Consider the following 11,309-nt stretch of genomic DNA (forward strand, 5'->3'; position numbering starts at 1 on the left):
GAAGAGATCTGAGATTTTGTAAAATGAAAAGCAACACACAAAAGTAAATTTGCTAAATATAAAATACAAACCAATTATATCCATGGATAATCCGGAAACATATACTCAGTTAGCATATAACTAAGTATATTGAAAATTCTCGTCTTTATTGGTCTACAAAGGCATCATTGTCTGAATCGGAGTCATCACAGCCTTATACCATAAACAAAAACAGAATTCAAAATGAAAACAAGATAGCAATCAATAATCACAGTGTTCTAATACAATATTTCCAGTATCACGATGAAGCTATTGGACACAAGGGCAAACGATGAAAGATAAAGAAATGCTTTCTTTTGGATGGATTTAATAAAAATGTCTACCTTGAGAATTGAAACTGAAGCTAGCAGTGGGATTTAAAAGATGTAAGACAAGAGACAAATTCATGGTAACTACTCTTTTAATCAAACACCACGTATGCAAAACTTTCTTGACAGAATAACAAACCTTTGGGAAGACTTAGATGAAAGACAACTATGTAACGTTAAAACATCCTCGTCTTCCAGCGCAAAAGCTCTTCCTAGTGTTACAACACTGTCACCAAGTGGTGAAACTACACACTGCATCCATTGGCCACTGCGCAAATTGGCTACTGCATTTAATATGGCTATTTGGTGCACTCTGTAACTAGGAATGCAGACAATAAAGAAAGGAGGGAAAACAGCAAAGTTGTCACACGTTTAGGAAGTATATGAATGTACTAAGAATTTTCCGAACTGTGGCAAACTTCCGAAAGGCCATGGGGAAATTTGGTGAATGTGAAAAGTCAAGACAGGAGTATCGTCAATGGAAGATTTAGACATGCGAAGGACACTAGTGACAGCGTTAAAGCTGAGTATGAAGAGGCCTGCTAACAGATGTCATTCTGAAGGCATTTCCTCTGTTCAAGAGTACATGGTCAACTGCAGCCACTGTTGACAAAGGGAGAGAATGTTTCTGTTAATGTCACTTCATGTCAGTTTGGCATTTAGCAGACATGGCTTACGGATTTACATACAATAGTTTGCACAGCTGAATATCTGCTTTTTCAGGTTAAGACAAGAGTGCAACAACCCCCCTAACCGTGACACTACACAAGCACCCTGAAGCTAAATTACACATCATTCAACCGATTTCAACAGTTTAGTTCCCCCAAAAAGTGCTACACACAATAGCAATAATAGGAATAATAGAAATACTTTGTGGACTGTGTAATGGGAGGAACTATGGGGGTACTATAAATGTGAAAATTGTTTACATTTGCTGAATTTAAAAGTAGTCAATTATTGACACCACAGCACCATCGGTAATGGGCTTTCTGATACCTAAATGTTGCGAGGGGTATCAGAATCTGGTGCGGTTCTTTTGGGCAGCGGTGAATACAGCAATCGAACCCTGATGCGAACAAAAACAACCGTACCGAGACCCGTACAAACAAACTCGGGAGCGTATCATTTGTGGTGAGAATATGATCCAACCTAGATCCAACCCAATTACAAGAAGCATTTTGCATTTTGGGTTGAACCGGCTGCCTTAGCGTGCTGCGCTGTGCAATATGGGAAAAGGAAAAGTTTAGTTTTTCCGGTTTGTCCTACTCAATGCTACAAATTCCTGTCCAGTAAATGAATGACCATAGCACACACGTGGTTTTGTTTAGAAATCGCAGTTCACTTAAAAAAAGGCAGTGTGAAACGTAACCATACCAAACCAAAAAATGTTCAGACCAAATCAAGCAAATTATAAGTATGAAAGCTCCCAAGGTAACAGCTTTTAGTTCCATGTAGCAAGATATCTGGTTGCCTCTCAAAACCCATGCAGCAGGTTCTGAATGATCTGAAGCTTAATTCCCACACAGCCAAGGAATGGGAAGGGAATCTTTATTTAACAGCTGATACAGATATAAAAACTTTACCTCCTGGATGTTCACTTTGATGGTCCCATTGTTGTCCTTGTCAAGAGTCTTGAATGCACCTGTAGATACACACAGGAGAGGGGTTATTCATCTGGTACATGGCGGTTTGACAGAAGCCTTGACTGAACTTCAGACGACACCACACTCACGGCACATAGCGTCCAGGCGAACCAGGCAGCCAATGTAGTTGTCAAAGTCCATGTTGCCGTGCTCATCGCTGTATCTCCGAACGATCATATCGAACATGTCTTGGCGAAGTGGGAAACCTGGAAAGAACAAATAGAGAAAGGCTCATCAAATCTTTTGCCATCTTTCACCCATAAAAAACACACATCTGATATTGTATCAACAGTACTTTTTTCATGCAGCAGGAGGTTTTGATGCTAGCTTAGCTGTTGCCAATGTGGGGTGACATTGACTCAGGCGGTAAGACCAGTAGTCTGGCAGTCGGAGGATTGCCGGTTCGATTGCGCCCTGTGTGTGTCGAAGTGTCCCTGAACAAGACACCTAACCCCTAAATGTTCCTGACGAGCTGGTTGGTACCTTGCATGGCAGTGTGTACGAGTGTATGAGTGTGAGAGTGTGAGAGAGTGTTTGTACGTATGAATGGGTGAATTATAAGCATACATTTTACAGCGCTTGGGATACATTGGCTATATAAATGCCAACAATTTACCATTTACCATTTGTGATCAGAACGTGCAGTTGCAGAACTGAAAATCACCTTACCAAGCAGTGGACCACACACAATCATAGCTGTGACGTGGTGTGCTCTAATAGAAAGTGCTGGTCTTCAGTGCTGGGACAAGCCTTGAGGTCAGTTTTTTAATACTGATCACATACGTGTCCACCTGCTAGTGTCGTCTGAGATTAACAGTGATAGGATGAAAGTGCGGAAGGGGGGACGGGGGGAGGGCACTCTGAGTGATTGACCCCTGCCACCCAGTCCCCCCCTTCACCACCAGGGGGACAGGGATCAATCACTGTGTGCCCTGCTAAGTGAAAGCCTCCTTGCCTGGCAAGCACTAAAGCAATGGGGCATTTTTATCCATTATATTACATTACATTAATCTTGATTTATACAAATACCATTTGTTTTTCAACATGACCCGGGCCACATTAAGCACTTGGTACAGTCTGTGGGGTACAACACTGCACCAAGAAAAGCATTTCAGCTGGACACAGCCTCCAAGAACCCAAACGGTACAGTTTCTCAAGAGATAAATCACTCAATATCAAATAGGGATGCACAATATAGAAATACTGCAGTTGATATTAAAAACACATAATATTTTCCCAAGATACTTGTGAAGCCACACCGGCTGACATCATGGCTTCCGTTTTCATTCATAGAGTGGATAAACACAGATGACAAAAAGGAAACATTTATTTCAGGGCATATAATGCATGATATTTACTGAAAATATGATAAAATAACCATGCTCCGTTATATCTATGATGATTCACTGTCAATTTCTGTCTTTGCAAACATTTGCCGAATCTGTGCTCCTCTGCCTGCACTCCTTCTTCGAATATGTGTTTGGGATGTTTCAGGGTGTGACACGTTTCTGTGTGGGGAGGGGTGTGTGTAGCTAAAGGGCCTGAGGGGTGGGGTCAGGTTTCAGCAGAGCGTTTCCTAAGAGGTGAAAAGGGGCAGATAGAGGAAAGCAAAACCAGTATAAAATGGTATATAGAATATAAAAAAAGGAGGTGAGAGGGGTTGAGGGTGGAGGCGAGACCTCTTTGATTGTAAACAGAGGACCACTGGAAGGCTAAATATCCAGCACAGTATGCTTTTAGGCAATTGCTTTATCCAAATGGAACCATAATTGAAAGCAACTTGTGTGTACTACAGTGGCCTGGACCATCAGACATCAGCACACAAAATATATCTATTTTACGTCACAGACACACCGTGCCAAATCTCAAGAGCAAGGTTGTTACCATGGATTCTGGGCTTACCTGCAGCTTTGAAGGCTCTGGGAAGCTCTTCAGCACAAATCACACCAGAGCGGTCAGCATCGTGGGACTTGTAGATACCCTGAAAAGAGTGGGAGAAATGTTTTATGAAATGGAAAACTTCCCAAAAGCCCGTCTACATTTGGTTTAAAAGCTTTGAGTTAACAGCCAACTAGAACATAATCAGGCTACACCTGGGTAAAATTTGAACTATTCTAGGGTTCACCTAGTACGTTTATGTCAAAATGAAATCTAAAGAAGCATTACAAAAAGAACAAAGACAAAATGGCAGCAATCCAGGGGGTAAAGTGCTTACCTGCCATCTCTTGATGTTGTTCCACAGATATTTGAACTCATGGAAGCCCAACTTGCCAGTACTGTCACTCTAGAGTTTTCAGTGTCAAAGAAGAAACTCCAAGGAATGTAAGCAGACAATAGCATGACCCTACCATTTCCAGCAATCATCCATGCCGACAACATCGTTTCCATTTCGGTCTACGTGGCCAGAACAGGTTTTTTACTCCAATGTTTACACTTCTTTGCCAATTGTTACTCCCAATTTAGAAAAAAGTTTTTTCATTGATTTCCAATCAATTATTGACATTACGGCAAATTCCTCTGTCTGTCTAGTAGAGCCAGACTCCTGAGCATGTGCTGACAGGTGGTACTTCCACCTGTCACAGTCACACCAGCAGAGCACAGCACAAGCTCTAGCCGACCGTCCAAACGGAGGGGTCACCTTTAAGTGAGGAGACGGGGACGGGGACTCACAACTGAAAAGGGCATCGTTACACCTCAGGGTCTGAAACCAACCTCCCTCCGCAACAGGCACCATGGGAGGCCGCTCACATTCTTTACCCACCCACACTTGAACGCTCACAACACACCAGGGATTTATTTTGCTCTTGTCGGAGGCTAGCCCAAGGTACACGGCGCAAAACACGGCTGGGCCCTCGCCATTAGTCGCGTCATTCCCATTTTTCTAAAACTCTCAATTTCTCCATGCAGTACCTCTTCTTCCATACTGTTCCCTGATTCCCGAGCTTCATCCTTTTTTCTGGATGAATTATTACCAGGAAAAGGTGGTCACCTACAGCATGTTCACACACTAACCTTCAACAAGAGCATGCAGGACTGAGTGAAGAGAGGGCAGGTGCGAATGTTTGGGTGCATCTTCTCTTGATAACTGGCCCATACCAGAGAGAGTGAAATCTGGACTGTCGAGCAAAGTCGCATTACACCTATGGCCAATGGCATTGACTTGGATACACGTGGGCTGTTGAAATTTGTAACCACATTCAGTCATAGAAACTCAATGCATTTTATTTAAAACTATCAGTTGAAATACAAACAAACAAACAAAAACAAAAAAACAAAAACATTTTTCATGATTGTACCTGTCACAACCAACCATGCCGGCATTTGGTGGGTGGGCGGTGTTCATTTCGGAGACTGTTACACTGACAACAAGCCCTTTCTGCTGAATATGGACTAGAGAAGACACTATGGTTTTTCTAGCAGATTATCAAAGCCCACTTTCTGAGGAAGGATACATCCATGACTGCCACCATGCTCCTGCAGGATTCAATGGTGAACCCGTCAGTCTGCAGATCGCCATCTGCAATTCAATCATTACGTTCTGCCAGTCAAAAATGGAATAAACCTTTTCTCTTGACAGACTGTGCGCTTTTCTGCTTGGTCAATAAGCCCCATGTGACAAATTCTGCGCCAATCATACGGTGGCCCTTACATTTGAACAGACATTACCAGAAAAAAATAACAAAGCCGGCAGGTAAACTCACGTTTAGTAAGGATTTTGTTAAGGATGTTCATCAGCTCAGTGGGGCTGACTTCCATGTCCTGTAAGAAAAAAAGGGTGCCTAAATTAAGTTCATTACTTACATTTAAAGAATAATGTTATCCTACGATGACACAGGGGGTTAAATCGGAGACTGCTTGAAAGAGCAGTTTGGCAAAACATACATAAACATTCATTAAGGAAAAATATATATATACATTTTTAAACTGTGAAACATAATTTGAACTGGACACTTATTGTAAAGGAAATACAAATCAACTGCAAATTTCATTCATGTGAAAGGTCGTCTCCCAGTCAACAAAGGGAATTTTCTTGGCCCGAAGAAACCGGTTTGTCATATTTTCACAATGTGCCATCAAAGAGCCCTGCAGAATGCAGTCACGCCTTAAAATTAGTCACAGACATCCGCACCCCAGCTCTCTCACAGGATTTCAGCGTAAAGAATACTAAAAGTGTAAGGGAGTCTACTACAGCATAAATATAAAAACAACATCAGACCATTTTACTGCCACACAGTTCTCAATTACGCTCACCCTTTCCATAAACAAGAGAAAAAATTAATATAACCGTAGACGATGGATGTTACTCTTACAGCCACCATGTCCAGATTAGGAAAAACATTAACTAAACATCATTTGAATAAATAATTTGAATAAATAAGGAACTCAAAACAAACTCAAGTTTGGTTGAATAAAACCACCCTGAAGAACCAGATGCAGGCTAGGCACAGGTTTCGCTTATGCAGCTTTCCTCAACCTGAGGCACACTTGGCAAAGTGTGAAAACCTCACAGCATAAAAACGTTGTGCCAGTTTTCTCCTGGACTATCCCCACGCCGGACCCCCCCCCCCCCCCCCCAAATTTGTAAATGCAAACATGTCTGGTGGTACGTCAAGGAGTTTTATCCTGAAAATAAATAAACACTGTCAAAATCACATCAACAGCGGCAGGAATTCATCCATCTGCGAATCATATTGTTTGACGGGGGAACCTCTATGATTTTGATGTTTGTGGACCCAACACTGCACTCATTATGGCTTTGCATGATGGCTGCATCAGTTAACCAGTGGAGAGCCTCCACTGCTAGCTCCACAAGCTAGCCTTAGAAGCATAATCAGATAAGGTGTTAGCATTGTGCTATGCCAGTGAAAATAACTGGACTTTCCTCTTAAACAAGTTAAGCAATCACCAAAACTAAAGCAGGCATCTAAGGTGAGAAACAGACAGAAAAATGAACGCCCAATCCTTTAACGACAGGAATGAGGAACAGGGGGCTACATCCTGTCTGAGAATAGGCAGATGTGCCATTCCAGGTGCTCCCTGGGAAATTTGGAAACTGAATGGATCAGATCAGGGAGGCAAACCAAATGAAAGCACTGCCCAACATGGACTGAAATAAAAGGTTGCAACCGGTAAGCAAACAACAAATGGTGTTGTTTTTTTTTAACAACAGTAATGGTATTTCACTACGAGAGACACCGTGCAATGCTAACATGTTGCTAATTGTATACGGATATGAAATTAACTAACAAGCTGATTCCTTTTCCAGGCTCTCAAATATGATGTTGCCACATTGTAACCTACACACACACAGATACCACACAGACACACAGAGAAGTGGGAAATGAAAGGAGTAAGTCACTTACATCCCCAGCCAGCTGCTGGAAAACTCTGCGGAACTGCTTCTCCTCATCGTTCTCGTGCTGCTCAGCGTAGGCCAGGGGCCTGCGGGCAGGGGGCTGCAGGGGCCAAACACACCGGCATCACTGCGTTAATCACGCCCATGCTGGGTGTACTTCTCCTTTTTACAGATGCTTTTTTTTTTTTTTTTTTACGTGCAAATAATAAATAAATAAATAAAATGTCAAGCCCAGAATATTCACCATGAAAATAGGTGAAACGACATCAAACGAACCAGTGCAACACCTACGCACTGGTTCCGTAAATATGCACAGTGTCAGGTGACTACCATTAGCTGCAGAAAAGCTTTGAACTTACAGGGTCTGATGGTATGAATGCGGAGGGGTCGATATTGCTGTTAGAAAAGAAGAGAGTTAAAACACACAATGACAAAGAACAAAGTACTTGAAAATCCTGATAATCTTTGCCCCTACTGCATGACCTAGCAAACCATTCCACCAGAACTTCTATATCTTTCTTATATTGTGGTATCCATAACTGCATATAATACAAGAAAAAGTCAAAAAAAGACATTATAGAGCATCAATTCAACTTCATACCCCAGCATGTGCCATTTCTACTACAACCTAAATAAAACTCATTCCAATTAATTCTAGCATAAGAACAGGCCATTTAGCCCAGCAAAACCCTCCTACTACCACTCTTTGTGTTCCAACCCATAACTCTGAAAGGGAGTAGATTCCAAATGGTTAGTTAAATCCCCACGTTTTGTATGTTATTTGCACTCAAAATGCATCAGTCGCAAATGACATGATGCAACCCCAGGCCTAGACTGCCTTTCCATTCCAACAGATCATCCAGCCGAGTCAATCTTTGACTATTTGAACTATGTTTTTAGCATTCTAGCAAATGCTAGGTCAACTGCACCCTTACTTGCACATGCACAGAACTGATACAAGGCAGGTTGTAGAAAATAAACTGCTTCAATCTAGTCCATGAGCCAGACCCTCACATTTTGGCCATCATGCTCGCTTGGAGGGATGATGTCTCAATGGTTCATCCCTCCATCATTTATTCTGAATATGATATATATGGACAGCTTACTATCTCATCTATCCAATAGTATATTTGGTAAATGAGATCAAAAGACAAAACTGAATTGGGTTATTAAGCCTTTACTTGATGCATTGTATACAGTTCTATTAACCTCAGAGTACCAAATAAAAGTATACTATTGGATATATGAGATCATGAGCTTTCCATACATATACTTCATTATATTTTACATTGTATATTAGTGTTGTATATGCCATAGATTATAATGGCACTTATATATAGTTTTATATAGACATTTTTGTATTGTATTAGATATTGTATTGTAGTACTCGGGGTATTCTAGCTGCCGACCGTGGTATGCTAGTTTGTAAGTTGATGTATTCTTCAAGGGTCCCAATTGTATCTGTATGGTCACGGTAGGACTCGGAACCGTACTGTCCTCGAGGTTCCTCTTCACACTTGCCCCTGTGTTTGATCTGCACTTCGTTGTATGTTGTTCTGGATACGAGCATCTGCTAAATGCTTTGTAATGTCACGTTAAATACATTGTTTACTACTTTACTACGTTTAAATTGAAAATCAAAGAAAAAATATGAAAAACGAATAACGATGAATGGATGAAAAGTGATAGCACATAGAAACACTAGCCACAATGCTATCGTCCATTTTCTAATACTAGGCACATCACTATCATCATCATCTTCCCTCCAAGCGAGCATTACGTCCCCCTGGCTCATGGATTAATCTGTATGCAGTCACTGGATACCGTTGCACTCATTTTGATAAATTGTTGGCTGGAATAATTATGAGTCTATGTTATAAATCTTAATAATAAAAAACAATGACCTTTTGAGTGATTTCCATTTTTACCTTCAACATACATATACATTTCTCTCAGTACTACTGTTGTCATTTTTTGTTTCTTCTTTTGCATCAAACTCTTAATGATTTACTAATCCACTATGGAGACTATTTGACAATTAAAGAAGAGTGTCAAAAAACACAATGTGGTTGCAATCAACCTTTACCAAATACATGCATACAACATTGTTTGGAAGCAACAACCATGTGCATTGTCTGGTCTGCCGCATTGCTCCAGGGACTACAAAGTCCAAAAAAAAGAAAAAAAGAAAATCACACTTAAATGTATATTACATTACATTAATTTAGCAGATGCTCTTATCTAGAGCGACCTACAATGTAGGAAAACATGTAAATTCACCTGGTGTACAGTAGGCTATATCAACAATAGTGTCAGACCCAGTTAACAATAGTCCCAGAACCGTAGGTATATTGGCCTAGTATGCGATATCATTGCATGCAAGTGAACTATGCTAAGAACCAAAATACAAATCCTGAACGCACACATTATATCCATAACAGAACAAATATTAAAAGAGATGATGGTTGATGTAGGCTACTAGCCTATGGTTTGGGAGGTTTCTGTATAGCGTGGTTACTTTAAATACATTTCAGAATGCGTGTGTGCCTGTGTGTGTAGTGGGTCTGACTAAGAATGTATGAGTTCGTCGGACCAAATACCATTGGGCAATTCTGGCATGGAACTACCCTAGGGGTGTCTAACCTACCTTACAATGTTGATGATCCCTCCAAGGAATTTTTTGGCTGTAAACATCTTGAAGGTGTCTCGGAGTGAAAAGCAGGGAGAATCACGGGCAAGACGAGCTAGTGGGAAAGAAGAGAAATTGAGCCACCCTTCGACTCGAGCGACGAAGGGTATAAGAAACGCCATAAGAAACTGCAGATCGTTAAGCTACACCAAAAGTTTATGTAACTAGCTGCCTAATTATGTATGCCTATAGAGACCAATCGATGTGGGGATATGTCGTTAATTCACGCTTTAAGGTAATTAATGGCAAACAGAAATTTTACGGGATAAGTAAAATGACATAATTTAATGCATTATTAAATGATGCATTACTTCATACAGCCCTTTAATTTTTGTAATTAGGCCTGCTCATGCTTCAGATGTAAAAACTGAACCGTCATTTCCCAAACAAAACAAAAATAAATAAATAAATCAAACTAATAGACCATCTTTAAACACGGTTATTTCCGGTGTTTAAAAACAATGACAGCTATCGAATATTTCAAAAGAAAAACAGATGTAGGCTAGCCTACAGTTCATGTATGTTATGTTGTGTAAAGAACGCAACGAGAATTTGACTAGATTTGAACTCCCAATAATGGCCTTGTAGCCTATGTTCTGTGCATTGCCGACGCTACGCAGAGGCCCTTGCTAAAAAAGTTTGTCAGAAATCTTCAGCTACAGTAACACTCATAATGTCCGCAATGCAGCTGTCGCAACCAAGGATTTAAAACAATCGATAAAAGGCCTGGATTGAAAGCCTACGAATTAATGCAAACATGTTCGTTTCGAAGCACTTACCCACACACTGGAGTAACCTCGGTGAAACGGAATCGAGGGAAAGACTGACGGGCGTAGGCTACTGATTCGAAAAAACTGTATGTTGCCTAAACCAGTTCAACAAAATCGCCCTTCCCCTTCACCACCAAAGCTCCACACCCAAGTAGCGAATGAGCAAATGCTGCCTCGGGATGTCGCTGGGTCCTAATGCACAAGTATTAACGACTCTCCTTCGAGTATGGTAACACAAAGGTTGTGTAACGTTCTTATGCTGTGTTGATAAGCATAAGCAGGAGAGTGCTAATTATTATAGTCCTACTACAGGCCAATCCAAATTCTCTGGGCGAACATTTTCATAATGCATTTGATAGTAGCCTAACCTATACAACCATGTAAGCTGCGTCACAACTAAAATACACTTTACATTTTACTTGGTAAATGTAGTTGTCGGAGAACAGAATAGTTAACGCGAACTACACTCTGATAAACACCATAACCTGATAAACCTGATCAACA

General features: G+C 40.9%; 1 protein-coding gene across 1 annotated transcript; it reads right to left on the reverse strand.

Annotated features, from left to right (window-relative positions):
* Nucleotides 1–421: 421 nt before the first annotated feature.
* LOC133107271 (calpain small subunit 1-like) lies at nt 422–11,016 on the reverse strand. Its single transcript, XM_061216240.1, has 11 exons — nt 10,815–11,016; nt 9,994–10,090; nt 7,706–7,742; nt 7,354–7,446; nt 5,692–5,749; nt 5,443–5,507; nt 4,206–4,274; nt 3,893–3,971; nt 2,080–2,196; nt 1,931–1,989; nt 422–950 (listed from the first exon to the last, which is right to left on the reverse strand). The coding sequence occupies exons 2-11, from the start codon at nt 10,038–10,040 to the stop codon at nt 924–926; spliced, it is 651 nt and encodes a 216-aa protein (XP_061072224.1). The 5' UTR covers nt 10,041–10,090; nt 10,815–11,016; the 3' UTR covers nt 422–923.
* Nucleotides 11,017–11,309: the final 293 nt, after the last annotated feature.

Source organism: Conger conger, chromosome 13 (genome assembly GCF_963514075.1).
Source record: "Conger conger chromosome 13, fConCon1.1, whole genome shotgun sequence".
NCBI lineage: Eukaryota > Metazoa > Chordata > Actinopteri > Anguilliformes > Congridae > Conger > Conger conger.

Bases quoted from the DNA above. Each gene is read 5' to 3' on its own strand.
- LOC133107271 (XM_061216240.1), bottom strand. From the start codon at position 10,040: ATGTTTACAGCCAAAAAATTCCTTGGAGGGATCATCAACATTGTAAG. The intron at 7,743-9,993 runs GTAGGTTAGACA...CTTTTCTAACAG, and splicing joins GGGATCATCAACATTGTAAG to CAATATCGACCCCTCCGCAT. The intron at 5,508-5,691 runs GTGAGTTTACCT...ATTGAATTGCAG, and splicing joins TAACAAAATCCTTACTAAAC to ATGGCGATCTGCAGACTGAC.